The following is a 21,161-nucleotide window of genomic DNA, read 5'->3' as shown; positions in this document are numbered from 1 at the left end:
AGGGAGATTGGGGTGAGGTTTAATTGGGCAAGAAGATCAGCAAATGGTATGGCTGATGCTTTAGCAAAACAAGGAGTCAATAGGCAAGAGTTGTATTGGGCCTGTTTAGACAATTTGTATCAAAAGGTTCTCCATCCGGCCCTTGGATGGTGGCAGTTGTAATCCATTATTATTAATGAAAGTTACCGTTTCCCATAAAAAATCAATTGTTCTAAAGACCACACGAATCATCTATTGCTTGGAATGACTGCAGGCACCATGCATGGAGAGGAATAACAAGAATGTTAATCCAAACTAAACGGTTAACCTTTTGGTTAGTTTAGCACATCAAAGGAGTCCTCTTCACACCAAAGCCTTCAAGAAAGCTTCCTTCTGCTGCTCTTTTGGTTAATTTAGCAAAAACCTCAATCACAGAATGAAAAGAAGATGGAGGGTTTCATATTTAATTCCCTTAGAGCCCTTGAAGATTCCAGGAGTTTTGTTGACAAGAATAGAGAGCTTGCAATTAGAAACACCTTCATGCAATGTGCCACTTTAATCGAAAATTTATTTTTTGTATGTGATTGGAAACGGTAACTTGTATTCCATAATTAAAGGTGAGTACAATATGCCAAGCATCACATGAAAATTGGGGTGATGATCCCAATTAAACATCTCACCTCCCTCATGGCTTGTCTATGGGTCTAAGTCCTCAAATTGTTTCTTTTCTCCATTCTGGCACCAGTTGTTGGAAGTCTAGTTGCTTTGCTAGCTTCAACCCTGGAAGGAGGCTAAGGTTTCTGCCCTCAAAGGGTCACCCTCCCCTATTGGTCTGTAATAAACCAATATTCATTTTATTCAGCACATAATTAGGAAATTCTAGTGGGCGTGATCATAGGCTGTATTTATATCTACCTTGCAAAGGACACTCTGTTTTCTCGTTCTAATCCCTGAGTCAATCATCTCATTTTCAATGAGAAATCCATCCTGCATCCTTCTACTTTGTAATTGGTACAAATATAGTTCAAAATCTTGAGAATGATGGACGAGATTGTTCTCATTCAATAATTTCACAAAACCCTGTAGAAATTGCCATTAAACTAATCAGCCTGAAATTTTCTACCCATTATCAAGAATCTGATCTCATTTGGGAAGGCAGATGGAGATTCAACATCTACTAAAGATCTTGAGTTGAGATGCCCACCATGCACTGAAAATCCATGAACTGCTACAGCTGGGGAGGTGGCTGATTCATGGTGTTTTTTGTTTTTTAGGAAAGAAGGGAGAGTCAAGAGGCTGGTTTCATTGCTCCAACAGAAATAAATGTTCAGGTGAAGGAAAAGATGGATCTAAATAGAGTGGTTGTGAGAAGGAAGTACAAATTGGTAAGAGTTTGGAACTTTTTTTTCCTGGGTGGAGAGGAATTGACCAATTTTTTGTGGAATTATAGACAAGAGATTTGCAGATTCTCTTTCCTTGGATGAGGATGTCAACCTTGCCTCAGAAAATAATCTTAATGATGAGTTGGACGAGCAGGGAGGTTTAATCTTTTACGGCTACTGTATGCAGTAGGATTATGAATGGTTTGGAGAGACTAAAGCTATTGGGTGAGTCCAATGTACTTTGGTGTAATGTGTTTCTCTATATTTGATGTCTGGAAAGGAAGATTTTTTACTTTCTTTTACTATAAAAAAAATCCAGAAATAGTTGGCTATCAATAGGAATCTCCACTCAAGCTTACATTACCATTCTCCTTGGACATGTTAGTGTGTTAATTGGAACTCGGGAGAATCTGATAAAAGATAATAAGGATTTGACATTACATGAATTAGTGTCATTATCACATATATGCTCATCATTGGCTTTACTTAACAAGCAGGAGCTGCATTATGTGTTTTATTATCATAATAATCTTTTGATTGTTATCTGATTGATTCTGTGGTCATGTATACTAGATAGTTCTCAGGACTTGTGCTGTTCCAGGAACCTTGTATCTCTAATTTAAATCATTTCCTTGGATCTTGATGCACCACTTTGGACAATTTTACATCCTTTGCTTTCCAAATCAAGTAGGATAATCTTACATCTCATTCGTAAAAATTAGTAACCAAGATGGTTAACAAATAGGGAATTTCATATACAACAAGGTTACACTACCTGGCTTCCATTACAACGAGAAAGAAATGTGGCTTCTGCAGCTGAAATATAAGAAAGAAAATATACTGTTATGAAGGAGAGTATCTTTATTAGGTTTTCCTCAAATATGTCTGATGTTTTTGGAGTGATCATGATTCGTGAGATTCATGGCTTTTACTTGTCTTAAAGCAAAATGTTTCTCCGCTGCAGTCGATCAATGGGAGATTCTGGGTGCGCAATTTCCTTCTATGAAGAGAGTGTTGATTTTCTTTCAAAATTGTCAATGGATGACTTGGAGGTAATTTCATGTCCTTGTTCTCAAATTGAAATCATATATATTATCAGTCATTTGCTCAAGTAGTTGAACTTTCATCTTGCTAATTATTAACAAAAAAGTTTTTCGCAGGTGACACACGCTCTTTCTGTCTCCCTTAATAAAATTGGTGATCTCAAATACTATGATGGAAACATCCAAGCTGCTAGATCCTACTATAATCGATCTTTAGATGTCCGACGTAATGCCATCAAAGACCGTTCTGATGTTGCATCTCAGGTCGGCAACTTCTTCTGCATATGACTTTGCAAAATGTTCAAAATCTGTTTACACGGATTTGATTTGAAGTATAAAATACAGTTACTCTTTCTCAAGAAAGTACAAAATTTTTGTTGACGTAGTTCTGTGGTTGGAACTTGCTTATTGCTGGATATAGATAATGATGGGGAAACGGCCTTATTATTCAAGAGAAAGTAAGATGAAAAGAGAAGGGAGATGAAGAAAAGGAGAGAAATTTTGGAGAGTCAAAAGTCTAGGGTGGCGGTGCTTAGTTCTTTATTTATAATAGGCAACAGCTAATAACAAATCAAATTACAATAGTGCCTTTGCAGCACAATCTACTAGAAAATACAACACACTTAAATTATCGATTTGATTTTGTGATTATGTTTTTTTTTCAATTTTGTTGATGCAAACTCAAAAATTTCATTGAATTATGAGAGAATAATAGGGATAAACATAGAAAGGGAAACGGGCCAAGACACCTCACCACTCCAATGGGGGCTCTAACCCCTCCCCGATGCCAAACTCTTACTTAATACACGTCATTATCCTGTACCCCACTTGTGGACCCCAAAACAAATACTCCTTACTAGCCCCTTGTCTTTCCAAAGCATCTGCTATTCCATTAGCTGTTCTGCTAACCCAGCTGAATGTAGCTCTCAACTCCCTTGCTAAACTGGTTACTTCTCTTATGGTGTGTCTATAGCACCAAGTACCTACTTCCTGTAAAGAGACTGGGCCGAATGGGTCCTAGTATCTTCTCTTGTAATATCTTTTCTTTTATTGTTGGCTAATGGGCCTCTCTTAATGGGCCTGTTATTTCTTTTATTTTTAATCTCTCTGTGTTACTGCCTAGCTGGCCGTCCACTTAAGGGCATACTTGTCATTACTCTAACTTTAATTCTTAATAAAAAAAGGGTTAGAGGAGAAAGGAGAGATGATTCGATTTCTTCTTCTTCTTCCTTCTCTTTTCGCCATCTTCTTCTCTTGTATTGGTGCTCTTACTTCTCTTCTTCCCTTTTCTTCTAATCTTCAAATTTACACCTAATATTTGAGGACTGATTTGCATCTCTTCCCAATCTTATGGTGTGTCTATAGCCATCCAATAACTGTGCACGAGTGACCTTCTACTAACAGGTTGTTGTAGCTTAAAGGCTTCCCAATCTTCAGCCCCTGAACTAGTTCCAATAATTCTGGCTTGATTGAGTTACCGACTCCTTTAGGGACCTCAGAAGATTGTCAAAATTGCACCTTCCTCATTTCTGAGAATACCCCTATTCCTGCCAAACCAGGGTTTCCCAGGCTGCACTCATCAAAACTCAGTTTAATAACATATAGTGGCAGGTGAGACCAAGTGCAAGTATTAGAGATTTTGGAATGGATGAGCTAGCAATCTGCTACCATCCTCTAATTATGTCATCATCCGAAAATGGTTCAAAGAGAGCTGTGGTGTTAACCCAAAAGGTTACCTTAGCTGCTATATTTTCAATCAACATTTCAGTTGTATGGGTTTTCCTTTCTTCAAAGGTTCTGACATTTCTTTCTTCCCCAATTGCCGAAATAATGGCAGTGTGAGTACATTTCCAAAGCATCTTTCCCCTTCCAGTCTTCGGGAAGAAGGTTTTTTGTATCAACTCTGTTAGTTTGGCCCTGATGCAGCCCTGTTAGTTTTTTGTATCAGCTCTTAAGATTGAGGGAACTGTCTCAAATTTTCTGTTTAGTCCTGATGCAGTCCTATTAGTTTGTGATATCGCAGCAGTTCCGGTCTCTTCAACTCTGGGGGTGCTCCAACTGGAAAGATGGGAACCTTCTTGTAATCAGAAAAGTGTAAAGAGAGGTTGTTTAGAAGTTCAGATGATTGGATTACCTTTCAATTTGTGGTGTGAAGAAGTGTTGTTGACGATTGCATAATTGTGTGGAGCTGTTTTGGAAGCTACAAACATGCAGGATCATAGAGTGGTGTGCTTGAATGACAATGTCGCGATGATAGACCTTGGTTGTGGTCTATCTTCGTCTCTCCCTTCTCGGTTCTCAGTCGCAGAGTTCAAGACGATGTTTGATAAAGGAAAAGAAATAACGAAGTTCCAGACCTTTTCTTCACTAGACAAGGATGGATTCCCATGGTGCAAAACTTCTTATACTTACAAGAAGAGACTGAAGATTAGAAAGAAGGGCATTCCAAAAGCAGAAGCTAATAGTTTGAGGGTTGGCAAATCCGGGTTGTGTTCTTAGCAACGTAAGTTTGGAGAAGGAAACAATTTGGCTCATCCAATTCTGCTGGTCGGATTGGAAGAAGAAAATGAAAAAAATGGGTTCTTCCTTGGTTGCAGAGAGTGATGCGATGAACTGTGCTGAACCCAAAAATGGGGAACTAACAGTGGAAGGTGGTGTAGTGGAATATTTAAGACCATAGGAGGAGATGGTATCTAATATTGGAATTCATGGAGTATTAGGTGATTTAGATTGTTGTGAAAACTTCGGGGAAAGAGTTGACTTCAAGCAGGAAAAGAAGGGAAATAATGGTAGGGACTGAATGAATGAAGTGGAAAAAAATGGGGTTGATTGTGGTGGGGCGAAGTCATTGGGTTCAAAGGTGTATGAGAGAATAAGAAAGTACAGAACCTTTCTGTTGGACAAAGGCAAGGAGACAGATGGATTTGGAGGAGAATTCTTTGGAAGAGAAAGATGAAATCATTTTGGGGAACTCATGAAGTTGGAAATGAAATGGACCTAGAGAAAGTGGTAAACAAAGAAGTGGAAGTTAGTAAAATTTTGGGTTTATTTTTTCTTGGAGGGGAGGAATTTGCAAGGAAGACGTTTAGGGAGTTGGAAGAGGAGTCTTGCAAGGAAAAGCAGAGAGGGAAAGAAAAAGCTTCTGGAAAACAAGGTTTGAGGGGTATTGACAATGATGTCGATGCCTATGAAGATGCTGGAGAGTGGGAGGCAGTTAAAACCTTTGAGAAAATGCGGTGCTCGAATTTGAGAGACTAAATGAGTTTCAAGGGGATAGGAATGACTGAGTGGATGCCTAATGCTGCAAGAAGATTTAAAAACAAGAGGCAATTTCAAACTATTCATGTTTCAGGAATTTTTAACAGACCAAAGATGGGGTTGATGGGGGGTACAGTAGGGATGGTTCTGCTGCTTGTTATAACTGTGGCAAACTGGTCATCTTGCCAGGGATTGTAATCAGGGCAATGGTGGTGGTGGTGGCTACGGTGGGGTGGTGCTGGTGCTTGTTTTAACTGTGGTCAAACTGGACATCTTGCCAGGGATTGTGATCAGGGAATTGGTGGTGGCGGCAGCACTTGAGGTTGGGCAGCAGCAGTGGTTTTTCTGGTGGTGGTGGGAGTTGCTTCAACTGTGGGGAGCAAGGACATTTTGCAAGGGAGTGCCCCTACAACGATCAGAATATGGCCATCTAGTGATGAGTTTTGGGTTTGATATCATTTTATAGTTTTACTTTGTTTTGCATTTTTTCTAGGCTTATGGGAACCGATGGATTTGGGGTAAATGCAAAGTGGAGGGATATTGTTATACCATGCATTTATCTCTAATTTTACTTCTTTTTGGATGATTCTCTTTCCTATTTTTTTGGTGAAGTCTCAGAATTTGATATGGCGGGTAAAAAAAATGATGGTGTTGATGGGGGGTAGTCCTATCATGAAAATAAAGAAATCTAGGAAGCAGAAAACAGTTGGATACGATCAAGAATGGAGGTTCTAAGACATTATTTTTAGGGGGTTGGCTTGGGTTGTGGTTTTTTATTTTGTTTGCATTTGAAGTAATTTGCTTCTTGGGGTAAATGTTTGGGGCCTGTTTTTTTTGAAACCTTTGAGAAAATGCGGTGCTTGAATTTGAGAGACTAAATGACAATTCCAAGGGGATAGGAATGACTGGGGGGATGCCTAATGCTGTAAGAAGATTTAGAAACCAGAGGCAACTTCAAACTGTTCATGTTTCAAGATTTTTTAAAAGACTGAAGATGGGGTTGATGGGGGTAGTCCTATCATGAAAATAAAGAAACCTAGGTAGCAGAAAATGGTTGGATATGACCAAGAATGGAGGTTCTAAGACATTGGTTTTAGGGGGTTGGCTTGAGTTGTGGTTTTTTATTTTATTTGCGTTTGAAGTAATTTGCTTCTTGGGGGTAAATGTTTGGGGCCTGTTATTTTTTGATTGGGCTTGTTTGCTGTCTGTTTTTCTGTATATGTGGGTTTGATTTTTCAGGGTTGTTTTTATGGTCTTTTTTGATTTGGGAAGTTTTGTGGTGAGCGATTTTGCTTGAGTTTATTTCGATCTTCTTGGTTGGGTGATGCCTTATCACCTTTTTTTGTAATCTTTCTTTTCTGTATTAATTTTATTTTTTATTTATCTTTAAATTAATACTATTTTATTCATTAATTAGGAACATGTGCAACAAGAGGTTGTGAATTCAAATATATGGGCATAGTCACTCCAACCTCACCGCCGTTACTCTTTTACATTTGAGCCCAAAAAACATGTTATCTATTAACCTCCTATTTAGCTAACCCATTAGCCAAACTATTGGCCAATCTTTATACCCATTTTATTTCTAGCTGTATGCCTTTTTAGTACCACTTGAACCATCTGAATTCATTTCTAAATTTCCACAGCTCTCTCTTATCCTTCATTAGCCAACTAATTATCACCTTCGAATCATCTTCAATCATCAATCTTTCAACCCCTATTTTCTTGCCTTTCTGCACATCAAATACGGCTGCCCAACTTTCTGCCCTTGCTGAGTCTCATTGCATATATGGTTCCCTTCTCACCCCTTACTACTCCCCCTATTCCCGAATCTAGATGGCCTCTGAGTGTCCCTGCTGCTGTTTAACTTCAACCACCCACTTTCTGGAAGTGTGCAATCTTTTTTTTTTTTTTTTTTTACTTTTTTTTTTTGATGAAGAAGCTACCATTGCCCCCAAATGGTAAAGGTAACACATTGGGTGAAGTCAACAAACTTGTTTCTTGACTTCACATTTGATGATACTATCAGACAATGGGGTACAATTGCTGCATCATCTTCAGCAAAGAAGGAACAAATGAGAAGTTGGGAACCACCAGTGGATGATTTTTTTTTGAAGATAAATAAATAAAGAAATTTTATTGCTAAAAGGAAAAACAGTACATCATAACTAGGTGACAAGATGTCACACCCTCTGGATTGCAGAAATGTAAAGCCACAAAATAAAAAGACGCACCATTTCAGAAACAAGACAAATCTCAGCAATCCTATCAAGAATTCAGAGAAGACTAAAGTTCAGCTCCGAAGTCTTTTTTCTGCAGTCCTTGAAACTCTGGAAGCAGGAGCACCCAGCCAATAACTGTTGAACTAATAACCACTACCAGCTCTTCCATACTTTTCTCATTCTCCTCAAATATCCTTCTGTTTCTTTCCTTCCATATTTCCCAGCAAACAGCAAAAGGAATACATATCCAAAGGATCTTGACTTTGACTTCACCTTGGGTTCTTGGCCAACTGCTGAAAATTTCATTCAGATAATCCAACGGGCTCCTGACCACCTTGAATAACTTGAAGAAATAGGACCAGATTGGGTATGAAAAGTTGCAATGGATCAAACTATGAGACACATCTTCCTCAGCAGAACCACACAACACACATCTACTTGGAAACTGCAGCCTCTAAGTTTCAGGTTATCCTGTGTTAGGATGCACCCTCTAACAATCAACCAAGCAAAAGCTTCAGCCCTTGGTACAGGCTTCCCCCAAACACCCCTAACTGGATCAGCTACCACCTGATTTCTGACCAGTACCGTGTTGTCTTGGTAATCCGGGTGCTGCTGGAATAGGAGGGGTGATAAGAAATAGTGAAGGAAATTTGGTATTCTTGTATTCCGGGCCTATAGGGCAAGGGGACTCCATGGGTGCAGAACTGAAGGCAGCTGTATTCGGGGTCAAAAAGGCATGGGAGATAGGTATCAGGAAGTTGTTGGTTGAAGGAGCTCCAAAGGCGATCATAAGCTGGCTGAAAGATATTGAAAAAGTTCTGTAGCATTTCAGGAATGAGGTTAAGAAATTTAAAAGATTTTCAAAAGAAAAGCAGATGATTTTGCAGTGGATAATCAGCAAACAGCTTAGCTGATCATTTTGCTAAGCAAGGGGTCAATAGAGGGAATTGCTTTTGGGCTCATTTGTAACTGTAAGAAAATGGTTTTGCTATTGTCATAAGATCATGGGGTAGGCGAGGCTACTCATATTTTTGTAAATTTTATTCCTGACTTAATAAAAGATGAATTGGGACTAGCCCCTTCTACTTTTTATTTTTGTTTTTTTTGTGATATGCCCGAATCCCCCTTGGGAGGGGCCATTTGAGTGGTGCAGCACCACCTATGTAACCCTCTCCCCAAAGTTGTGGTAACGGGATTTGGATACCCGTCTCTGCTGGAACGAATCAGCTAAGATTACCAACTGTGCTACCCCTCAGTTGGCTACTAACTTCTTATCCTTCTATTCTTGAATTTGAATTCCCTCCTTTTGGAGCCCTACAACCTCGAGATACTGACCAATTGCATTCGAACGACCAATGATCTCTTCTGATTGCTTCTTCCTGCCATCTTGCAGTGAACACATCATGCCTTGTTGCTGATCTCAGCAGGAAAATTTGGCGTCACCTTGTTTGATTCTGGCGATAGTTCATCAGCATTGTTGCTTTGATCTTCAGCCAAGAGGATCATTGTTTTAGACACCTCGGGTCCCACAATAACATTATTGCGAATCTTATCCTTGAACCCAGTCATCTTCATTGCCTTCGAATAGGAGCATGAGCAGTGTTGGAGAAATCTCTTAGTCGTGGCCTAATGATTGGTGGATCTTCAGCCATACACATACCATATAGATGACCTCTTCCACTGCAATATCCACTTCATTTGGCACCAGCTTCTGATTTTCATTTGTTGTTTTGCACCCACTTACAACTTTGTAGTCCAGCTGGTGAATCATCTATTTCTATAAAGGCCTTGCAAAATCCCCTATTGATTTCATCATGCTCAGACACCAAAGCTGAAGAGGGAGACTGAACACCTTCACCCACATCTTGTCAAGGAGATTCTCACCTTCTTCCCCATCTGCGAACACACATCCTTCATGTTCTCAAACCATTTCAATATGTAACTTGAGTTCAACACTCGGTCCCTGTTAGCCTTGCAAAAGAATAGGGTGTCATCTACAAATTGTAACAATGGGACTTCCCTCCTTTCTACTTATTGAGTTTCTAGGATTCTTTTTTATTTTTTGATAGATGATAGAAATTTTATTAGAGCAGAATTAAATATCACATGATTACAGAGTACATCCAGCAGAGGCGCAAGATGCAGCCCTGGCCAGAAAAACAGATTACAACTGAGCCCAGAATAATTCGGACTTATGCACCCCCTGTTTTGCAAAGAAATCAGCCAACACTTTAGCTGACTACCTTTCTCATTGGACTGAAATTGTCATATCTCTGACCAACCAGTTTGTATTTCCAAATTACAGTTTCAGGTTCCTTCAACCATCATATTCCCAGTTTAGAGTCATCTTCAATCAACAGTCTTTCATAATTTAAATCTCTAGCAATCTGTATTCTTGTAAGACAGCTTGGAACTCTGCGAAAACCGAGTCCCCTATTCCAACTGGATCTGAGAACACAGCAACATGACCTTCATAGTTTCTAAAAACTCCCCCTATACCATCCGGGCCTGGGTTCCCCAGGCTGCTGCCATCAAAATTCAGTTTGATGAATCCTTCATCCAGTGGCTTCCATCCCACAACGGATTTGGCCCACATCAAAGGTTTATATAATATGCAATCCAGAACTGCTTCTTTACTTTTTTCTTTATAATTGAACACACTGCTTTCTTTCCTCCCACACCATCCAAATCAATGCAGCCCTGATACATCTCCACAAAATTTTACCCTTTCTCTTTGGCCAACTGAAGGTCGCCGTTCAAAGAGACTTCCTATCTGATTAGGCAAGCTCTACCTGTGACCAAGAAGTTCAAAATGCTTTTCCCAGAGACTAGCAACAAAAGGGCAGGATATCAGAAGATGGTAGCCGTTTTCTCCACTTGCTTTACACAAGGTACACCAGTTAGGGGACAGGCACATTAAGGTCTTTTTTGCAAAATATCCAAAGTGTTTATTTTTCCATGGAAAACTTCCTAGCACAAAGCCCCAACCTTGGGAGGAATAGGTTTAGACCAGATTTCATCAGCAGGGCAAGAAGAGAGTTTGGGTCTGAACACAAGAATGCGAAGGAGGCACAAGAAAAAGGACCTTTGGGGTGTGGAATCCAAATCCGACAATTTGATTTAGAAAAATCCAGGACAATAGAATCAAGAATTTGTAACGAGGTTGCCCTTTTTGATTAAAGGTCCCTTAAATTTCTTCTTAACCCTAAATTCCAGCTTAACCCAGTCAACTTAGGGAGGGAACAAAGTGACAGACATGTTCTTTTTTAAATAAAGAAAGAGAAAATAATGAGGGGAACGGATCTTTAAGGGTTGAATTACCAATCCAAGGGTCCACCCAAAAAAGAACCTTATCTCCAAAACAAACGTCATACCTGATTTGGCTTAGGAACTGAGGAAGCACTCCATAAATAGATTTCCAAGGAGAAGCCAAAGTAGCCCTAGAAGATACCCCAACATCCCAACCATTGCCTGCAGAACCATGGATACTACCAATCACCTCTTGCAACAATCTCCTCCTCTCCAGAGTCCACTTCCAGAGCCATTTACCTAGTACAGTGGCTGAAATCACTAGAGCTATTTACAGACTACACAGTGGAAGACATGCTGAGAAAGTGGGGAGAGATTGCAAACTGCACTCAGATCAAACCAGTAATAAGAGACTCCCCCACCTGCTGGCTTCTTAAAGTTAAATTTTGATGGGAGTTGTAGGGGGAACCCGGGACAATCTGGGATTGGAGGTGTTTTTAGGGATGAGAACGGGGCCATTTCTGCCCTGTTCTCAGGCCCAATTGGTGTGGAGGATTCCCTTAGAGCTGAGATCTTGGCAGTTGTGGAAGGAGTTCAGAAAGCCAAGGAGTTGAATGTCAGGAAACTCATAATTGAAGGGGACTCAGAGGTGATGATAGAGTGGCTGATTAAAGACAACTGCGGTTTATGGAATTACAGAAATGAAAAGAGGAAATTCAGGTAACTGGTGCGGGAGATGGAAATCAGGATGCGTTGGGTTAAGAGATCAGCTAACTCTTTGGCTGATGGATTAGCTATAAGGGATAGAAAGGGAAGCAATGTTTTGGGCTAAGCTGTAACTTAATTGTTTCTGTTGTTTCCTTGTTTCTCTCCTTGGAGTGTTTAAGTTGTACTCGGAAGATAAAGAGTTTTTGTCTCCCTTGCTGTAAATAGTTTGATATTTCAATGAATTGAATGAATCTGTTATTAATAAAAAAAAAGTTTCCTATGCCTAAACCCCCTTGATCTTTACTTTTACACACTACATCCCCTTTGATCAAATGATCCTTTCTACCTTCCCCCGGCTCCAACAAAAAATCTCTCATCACCTTTTCTGGCTTCATCACTTCCCTCCATAGCATTCTAAGCACCGATAAATAATACTGGCAAATTTGCTAATGTGGATTTTATCAGTGTAGTTCTACCTCCCATCGAAATATAATTTATCTTCCAGGCAGCCAATCTCATAAAACACCTTTCCACAATTGGGTTCCAAAACCTGCTTTCTTTCGGATTGTCTCCTAGTGGCATCCCAAGGTATTTCAAGGGCCAAACAGTTATCGGGCAACCTAAAGACTGCTACTTCATCTAGCTCCTCCTGCTTCAAATTTGTTCCTGCCACACAACTCTTCTCGAAATTAATTTTCAACTTAGAATTATGTTCAAACAACTTGATCACCTCCTTCAACTACCTTACCTTTAATGGATCCCCATCCTCACAGAAGATAATTGTATCAACTGCAAACTGTAAATGTGTCACCACTGTATTAAGCCTGCCTACTCTCCACCCTTTAAAGAGGTCCATCATATCTTGTTAGGAACTTGCCTAACTCAGAGCTCTTCGAGGGGCCAACCTCCTGAATTCTTGGAAGGAGAGAGAGAGATAGAGATAGATAGAGAGAGAGAGAGAGAGAGAGAGAGTCCTCTATTCCTTTTCTGCTCTACTACTTATAGTGTTACCATCTTGACTGTTACAGCTGTTACAAGTGGATGGCAGTTGTGACAAGTGGCTGCTGATGTGGCCTCTTCTTGTAACTGACTAACTGCCTTCTGTTGGTCTGTTCCAACAGTCTTGACAGTCCAATTGGGTGGCAGTTGTTACAAGTGGATGGCGGTTATTACAAGTGGCTGGTTAGTGGCCTCCTCTTGTTAAACTGACTAACTGCCTTCTGTTGGTCTGTTCCAATAGTCTTGACAATCCCCCCTTCCTTTAGAGTGACCTTGCCCTCAAGGTCTAATGTAGGAAAATTTGATTGCAGATCTAAGTAGGAAAATTTGAGTCCATGTGCATGAATATGGGCTGATCTGGGTCTCCTCTTTGCTTTGTCAGTGTTGCAAGACTGATGGGCCTTGGTCCCTTGCATGTTTGCCCTTGTAAATGGACTGTGGAGTTTCCTGATGTGAAGTCCATGGTGAGACGGGCCTTGTCACAGACCACGGGTCCTAGCTGTCTTAACCATTGAATGCCTAGTACCACGTCCGCTCCACTGAGATGGAGAGGATATAAGTCCACCACAAACTGATGACCTTGAATCTTTAGGGGTAGGCTCATGCAAATGCTATTGCAAGAGAGGCTGTTACAGTTGGCCACATGAACCGTAACGGCTGTTGTTGGCTGAACCGGAAGTCCCATTTTATCTACCAAGACTTGGGTTATGAAGTTAAGGGAGCTGCCACTGTCTATGAGGATCGATACTTGGCGTCCTAGAATCAGCCCTGCAACTCTCATTGTTTGAGGGGACGCAAGTCCCGTAAAGGCTTGTAAGGATATTTCAGGCATGCCGTTGGACTGTATTTCCCATCCTGGGTTAGATTCTCCGCACCCGGGGATGTTGTCTTCCTCTTCGGCATCTGTTTGGAGGAGAAACGCTTGTTGTTTCTTGCAGCGATGGCCCGACTCAATTTTCTTCGCAGTTGTAACAGAGACCTTTGTCTCTGCAGGCTTGCATCTCTGCCCAAGTTAGCCATTTGAAAGGAACCAGTGGGCCTGGGCCTAGTACTCCTTCCTCCTTGTCTGGTGCTATTGTCTTTTCTTGCTCCCTTCTTGCTTCTGGACCCCATGGTCGCTGCACATTTCTTGCTAAACTGAACTTGTCCTCATACAATCTTGCTAGTGCTGCCGTATTGATGACCGAAGTGGGCTGCATCACTTTCACTTCCAGTCGTAGTTCTTCTTTTAGGCCGCCGACGAAGCTTCCCACCAATGCCTTCTTCGTTCACTCTCACGACTAGCCTTTTGAACTCCACCTGGTATTCTTTTACTGATCCCACCTGCTGCAGCTTTGCCAAATTTTCATCAAGATCTTCGAACCCAGATGATCCAAAACGGACAGTCATGGCGTCCGTGAAGTCTGCCCAGGTTTGGTGAGGGTGCCCCCTTCGGTACCATTGAAACCAGAGGATGGCTTCCCCTTCAAGATGCGCAGAAGCCAGAGCTACCCTATCTTGCCCCGGTGTTTCATGGTAATCGAAATACCTTTCGTTCACTATCAATGCTTGTTGCCCCCTGCTCCAGTTGAAGGAGGAGAGCAGTGAAACTTTCCTTCATTTCTTTGAGATCTGAAGACATTCGATGGATCTCGACTTCCATCTGATCCACTCGGGTGTCTACTGATGTGTTTCTTGTGTTGGTCATGCTGGCTCTGTTACCAAATTGTTAGGAACCTGCCTAACTCAGGGCTCTTTGAGGGGCCAACCTCCTAAATTCTTGGAAGGAGAGAGAGAGAGAGAGAGAGAGAGAGAGAGAGAGAGAGAGAGAGAGAGAGAGTCCTCCTCTATTAAGATATGGAAAAAGAGTAGGGAGTGTTTTAAGGGATGAGAAAGGGAAAATAAATGCTTTGTTCTGAGGCCCAATAGAAGAGGGTGACTCTCTTAGAGATGAGATTTTGGCGGCCTTAGAAGGTGTTTAGAGAGCTAAGGACTTAAACTTGAGGAAGCTGATCATCAAAGGAGATTCTAAGGTGGTGATAAATTGGCTAAAGGGAGATAAAACTGGCCTTATATTTTGCTGCCATTTTTTTTCCAAATCGAAGGGGGAGACAGCTAGTTGAAGACTAGTTATTTGGATTGGTAATTTTATTTAGGGCCACAAAATAAGCCAATTTAACAAGACATTCTGGATTTGGTTCCCATATGAGAGTCTTCAATCAAATTTTGGGCAAGGTTAATCTTAAGAATGCTTTGAAGTCCTAGGAACAAAAAGCAAGTTAAACTTAATAATACTTTGGTCCCATATTTTCGAAACCCTCAACATCAAGAATCCAAGGTCTTCCTAGATTTTGACAATATTTCCACTATTAATGGACCATCTCACCCATTGGAAAACCTCCTTTTTGGCCAAAACACTTTTCCATTCCCAAGAACCAGACTTAGATAAAGGATCCCTAGGAAAATCTCTATTTTTTAGATATTTTTTTCAAGGTTAAAAGACGGATTGATTGGGTCTGGACCTACCAATAAACACAAAAGATTGTACAAGAGAAAAAGAATAAAAAACTATGGTTTGAAGAAGAAGGTTGAGGAGAGGTGAGAAGGTGAACCTCAAGCCTCGGAAGGGGTGCAAATGTCAAATTGTGTGGAGGGAGGATCAGTGGTTTGGCTAGGGCCAGGGGAAAGGAGGAGGGTGAGGAGCACCCTATGAAGTCTCAGCTAGAGAGAAAGGAGGAGAAGGGGGGAAAACAGAAATTGAGAGTTTGGCTGACAGGACTGTTGGGATTGGCACGGGCTTAGGACTGTTCTATTGGGGTGGTGAGGAGTTTTCCAGAAGGGGTGGAATGAGGAAGGTGATGAACAAGAAGAATTGTTTGACAAAGATGTTTAGCAGATATTATGGTGGGGAGATGTCTTGGGTGGTTCCTTGGCAATTTCCACCTTTGGCATTTCTGTTATTTGTCTTTTATAACTGGGTTGGGTGGTTATCTTAACACCACTATGTGCTTGTAATCAGTATTTTTTTTATGTTTTTTCTCTTTTTACCTTGCAAAAAAAAAAAAATTGAACCCATAAGTTTTTCAAATCCTCATAGACTTTCCATGCAAGCTTAGATAACAGTGCTAAGTTGAAAGAGTAAGGGTTCCTAAAATCTATGCCACCATTAGCTTTGCTTTTGCAAATCTTGTCTGAGTCACCCGATTGATTTTGGATTCAACTGAACTCCCACACCACCAAAATAACCTATGCCTTTTGCAAACTCATTGTTGATAGATTTTGGCAAAAGAAAGCAAGACATTGTGTAAGTAGGAATGTCATTGATTACTGCTTTGAAAGGATTTCCTTTCCATCTAGGGAAAGAAACTTTCAAACTTGCCCCTCCAACCTGTAGTTTTGCCCTTAGTCCTCTCGTTCAAATATTGGAACAATTTCCTTTTTGAATAACACAAGATGATAGACAACCTTAAGCATCCATTGGAGCTTTGAATTGACTTGAACCACAAATTTTTTGCAATAATTTTCTTTAGTTTGTGATGCATGTTATTATTCTCTAATTTATTAAAGTTTACCTTTTGCCTCCAAATTCTTTCATAATCCCTTAGAGCATTTAGAATCTCCTCGCCTTCTTTAAAGGAAGCTCCAGAAAAAAATATAACTATCATCAAGGTTCAAAGTATCAAAACGTATTAGGGCATATCGGCTGATACGTATTCTATCGGTGATCCCCGATATGCCCCTACAGTGGGTATTTTGGGGTTTGACCTGTTTCATGGGGTTGATGGAACTTAAACGACCCCCTGAACCAGTTTGAAAAAAAAAACTAATAAAAAATAGAAGTACAGCTCGATACAGGCTGAATATGCCCTGTTTTGATGGTTCAGATAAGTTCTGTTTAGAGAGAGAGAAGAAGAAATCTGTCGAACCTGAGAGTCAACCCACTCCCAGTCGACCATAACTTTTTATTATATTAATTAAGGGTACAAAGTATGCCCCTACTTAAGTATGGGACAAGTAATTTAAAACAAAACAGAATTGCCAAGTCACTACTTAAAGTATAATGAAAAGACTAAGTTACCCCTACTCAACCAACTCTAACACTCCCCCTCAAGCTGGAGAATATATGTCATATAATCCTAGCTTGTTACATATATAGTTCACTCTCCCTGAACTTACACCTTTTGTGAACAAGTCTGCCCATTGATCACCCTAACTCACATGCTCTGTGCTTATCTCTCCGTTAAGGATTTTCTCCTTTACAAAATGGCAATCAACCTCTATGTATTTCGTCCTCATGAAAAACTGGATTAGATGAGATGTGGATTGTGGCTTGGTTGTCACTGTACAATCTCATAGGTTTGCTCATTGAGAATCCAACTTCTTGCAGAAGATTTTTCAACCATACTAATTCACATGTGGTGTGTGCCATGGCCTTGTATTCAGTTTCAACACTACTTCTCGCCACAACAGTTTGCTTCTTACTCTTCCACGTCACCATTTTTTTTTTTGGAAAAAGGTAAAGTAATATTTTTTTAAAAACAACACACACAAGCTATGATCAGACCCAGAGAAGCAGACTGATCAACATAGCAATCACATACTCCACCAAGAACTAGAACGAAAAACAACAGACAAATTACGATTTCTAAACTCCTCAGAAATTGACACCCAAGAGATTAACTTGCCCACAGCTTTCTGAATTAAATCTTCTGGACTTAAGGCCTTATTACAAAAAATCCTGCTGTTCCTCTCAGCCCAAATGGACCATAAGACAGCACTAGGAATAGTCTTCCACACTAATTTCCTTTTCTTGTTAAGACCTTTGATATTCCAGCAACATAGAAGCTCTTTTACCGATCTTGGAATAGTCCATCATATATTCATGGAGCTGAAAAAGCAGTTCCACAACTGAGAACAGAATGGGCAGTGAATGCACAGATGGTCAGTAGATTCACAATTGTTCCCATACAGGCTACACGAAAGGTCCAATATTTGAATGCCCCTTCTCACAAGATTATCTCTAGACAGACATTTGTTTAGAGCCATAGTCCAGAGCAGAAAGTTGTATTTAGATGAGCTAATAGGATTCCACACTTGAGAACATGGGAAATCAGTAGCACCCTTTCTACAAAGTTTGGAAGCCAATGAATTGACAGAGAAAACACCATCTGGATTCCACTTCCAGTACCACTTGTCTTTTGAGCAGATATCGACCTTTTGATTCTGAAGAATAGTCAACATATTCATTATCTCTTCAAGCTCCTAGTCAAAAGGATTCCTTCTAAAGATAGGGGACCAAATAGCTGAATCTCGAGTCAAGCTGCAACACTCGGCTACAGTAGCCTCTTGGTTAGATGCACACCGAAAAAGGAGAGGAAAAGACTCAACAAGAGAACCATCCAAGCACCAAGGATCCTTCCAAAACTTGGTTCTACTACCATTGCCGACCTTAATTGAGATCCCATCAGCAAGAACAATGAATTTCTTCATTATCCCTTTCCACAGAGTTTCCCCAACTAGGGGGAGGGTCCCTAGATCTCCAGTTGCCCCACTCCACCCCATATTTACCAGCTATGGGGGATCTCCACCAAGCATCATTTTCAGCCGCAAACCTCCAGATCCACTTACAAAGAAGGGCAGAATTAAAGGTTTTCAACTTCCTTATACCTAAACCACCTTCATCCTTAGAGAGACAGACTTGATCCCAATTAACAAGATGAAGTTTTTGCTCCTCATCCCAACCCCTTTAGAGAAAATTCCTTTGAAGTTTTTCAAGCTTTCTTGTAACTTTATTTGGGATAGGGGAAAGGGAGAGGAAATAGGTAGGTAATTTGGATAATGCGCTCTTAATCAAAGTAAACTGTCACCAATTTTCCTCCAAGAAACATGCAATAACCTATAGTGAATCTCTTGTCAAACTCCGAGCCTGCCCAATCTGCATCTGTATACCTAACTATCTCAAGATTTCCTTTTGGCTTGTACAACAACCCACGACCTAGAGCTCCCTTCAAGTACCGTACAATTTTAAGAATTGCATCCTAGTGAGGTACTCGGGGGTTTTGCATAAATTGGCTCACCACACTGATTTTTTTTTTTGAAAGATCAAAGGGAAAATTTTTTAAAACTGAAAAAAAAAAGGTTGTACATCTCAAGAATATCGTTGTCTAGTTGACAAACCATCTACAGAACAAAAATGGCGCTAAAAATAACCAAATTACATGGACTCAGCTCCAAAGAGCTCCAGATTCTAAAACATATTAGACTCATTCAATTGACCAAACATTGGAAAACGTAGCGCCCAAGCTGCCACCAAAATGCCCAATCCTGCTATCAAATTCAATGCTCCACCCATTCTCCTACCTCCTTCCTTCTCTCAAACCCCTCACAATCTAGCTAAGTACCTCATCTTCCTCTTCCTCGCCCTCTTCTTGACTACCTATCAACTGCCGAGTCCTGAGTTTACTCAATCTCGTCTAGTCCCTCCTCATCCCACCCCTTTATCTTTTCTAGATATTCTTCCCTTTTCTTTTTCTCTTCTCTTTTCTTATTTCATACTTCTCAAATGCCATTTTCGCGAATCCTTCCACTCCCTAAAAGACTAAACCAAGAGACTTTCCTATCTCTACCTCCTGCTCCACCAATTTATTAATACCCACCTTTCATTTTGAAATATTTCCTTGACTTCTTGGTCCCCATTCTTTGAAGCTTCTCCTTCTTCTCCTTGTTTACCTTTTATTCCTTATTGCCTCTACTGCATGCCTTGAGTGTTACTGTCTGCATCAATTTCTAAACCATTTGTAGCATTGCTTTTGATCAGACATTTTTGAGAACTAGAGTTTGCCTTAGGTCCTTTCCTTTTGTAAGCTCTCTTAAATATGCAACATAGACCATTCCAGACCAATCCTTCCTTGAAACGATGAAACACCTTGGTAACATGAACAAGTTGTCTGTTACTAGAACCTCTTGTTTTCCTTAATTCCTCTGCTTTTTGATTCTCAGAATTAGATTTTCTCGAGTTAGTTACGACTCTTCTCCTACCTATCTTCATCCCCGACTTTCTAGTAACAATTGAAGACCACAACCCTTCTTCGTTGTCCATCCCTTTAGTTATTTCATCACTTGTTATCTTCCCTGTTACCTGAGCCACCCCTACTATTGATTCCACATGAAAGTATCCTTTTCTCCGATGAATTTCCTTCCTTAACATAGTTTTCTTCAATTTCATCCCTTTCCGCCACTCAATCACCCTCCTTAGTCTCATTTGAACATATAAACCTTTCTTTCTCATAGTTAATGGTTGAATCTTTAGTACCATCATTTTCTTGTGACCCTCCATTAATCCATGGAACGTGAGGGTCCTCTTCTGAACTTGCTTTCCCCTCTAGGCATTTTGTAACCCTTGAAACTTCCGACCCCACATATTTCGTTATCACCCATTCCCAGATTTCCTTCTACCTCTTCCAATAGCTATTAGAATCTCTCAGAAAATTTTGCTTGGAAGTTTCTTCCTTTTCTTGCCCTTAAGTACATAACTGAATCCTTCCTCAGCCATCTTTGCCCCCCCCCCTTGAGTGACCCATCGTGAGTAGAGAACCTCTGGTTTCCCGCATTTCTGTTAGACTACTAGGGTAGCTTTCGAAGGAGATGACACATGCGAAGCTTTAGACGTCACGTGCTTACCATTTGGGGTATCTGCAACAGTAGAGATTAGCCTCTCATCTCTTGGTCTATTCAAACCAATGTGCCCAACTCAACAATCTGAGGGCAAGACCCACCCCAACAAACTTCACGACATGTCTCCTCTTCAGGCTCCTTAATTTTGTTTTTATTATTTTGAACCTGACTTAATATGTTCGAAGATTCCCAACACTTGGGGATGTTTCCTCCTCCATGTTCTTGAGCTTCTCTTGCTTCCTTTTCACTCCTTCCAATTGGGCCTGTGTGACACGCCATCATCTTCCCCACACGGTCTATTGGTTTTCCATAACGACACTTCAACTTCTAATGCGACCCAGACTCTATGCTAGTGGCCATCCACCTGCACCTCCATTGATCTCGGAATGGCTTTAGGATCGACCCCCGCTATTTCCATTCTTGCAGCTGATGGCAAAGGAGATGTCTGGTTTGATAATGGTTAGGTAGTTCAGCTTCCCCACTAACTGTCTATATCTTTCAAGATCATCAAACCTTTCACCTACATCATTGCTCAATTTAGCATTTGTTTCCATGGGTGTACCGGTTGGTTTAGTACCCAACAATCTTGTTTCTTCCAATAGATCAAGAACATATTTTCTTTAGCACAAATTTATGCTTTGTTTCGACCTGACAACTTCCATACCCAA

At 40.6% G+C, this 21,161-nt stretch overlaps 1 protein-coding gene across 4 annotated transcripts in view; it reads left to right on the top strand.

Annotated features, from left to right (window-relative positions):
- The window catches only part of LOC148872981 (zinc ion binding protein), a 59,435-nt gene that overhangs the window by 19,144 nt on the left and 19,130 nt on the right, over nt 1-21,161 (top strand). For all 4 annotated transcript variants that reach the window (XM_088969801.1, XM_088969803.1, XM_088969802.1 and 1 more), the window contains 2 exons: nt 2,326-2,413; nt 2,522-2,668. In XM_088969801.1, coding sequence (XP_088825927.1) covers nt 2,326-2,413; nt 2,522-2,668 — 235 coding nt within the window. The remainder of the gene's footprint in view (nt 1-2,325; nt 2,414-2,521; nt 2,669-21,161) is intronic.

This window comes from Nelumbo lutea, chromosome 2, assembly GCF_056320005.1.
Source record: "Nelumbo lutea isolate HS-2025 chromosome 2, American lotus-T2T, whole genome shotgun sequence".
Taxonomy (NCBI): Eukaryota; Viridiplantae; Streptophyta; class Magnoliopsida; order Proteales; family Nelumbonaceae; genus Nelumbo; species Nelumbo lutea.
The sequence above is the reverse complement of the archived record's forward strand: the minus strand, read 5'-3'. Positions and strand labels throughout refer to the sequence as shown.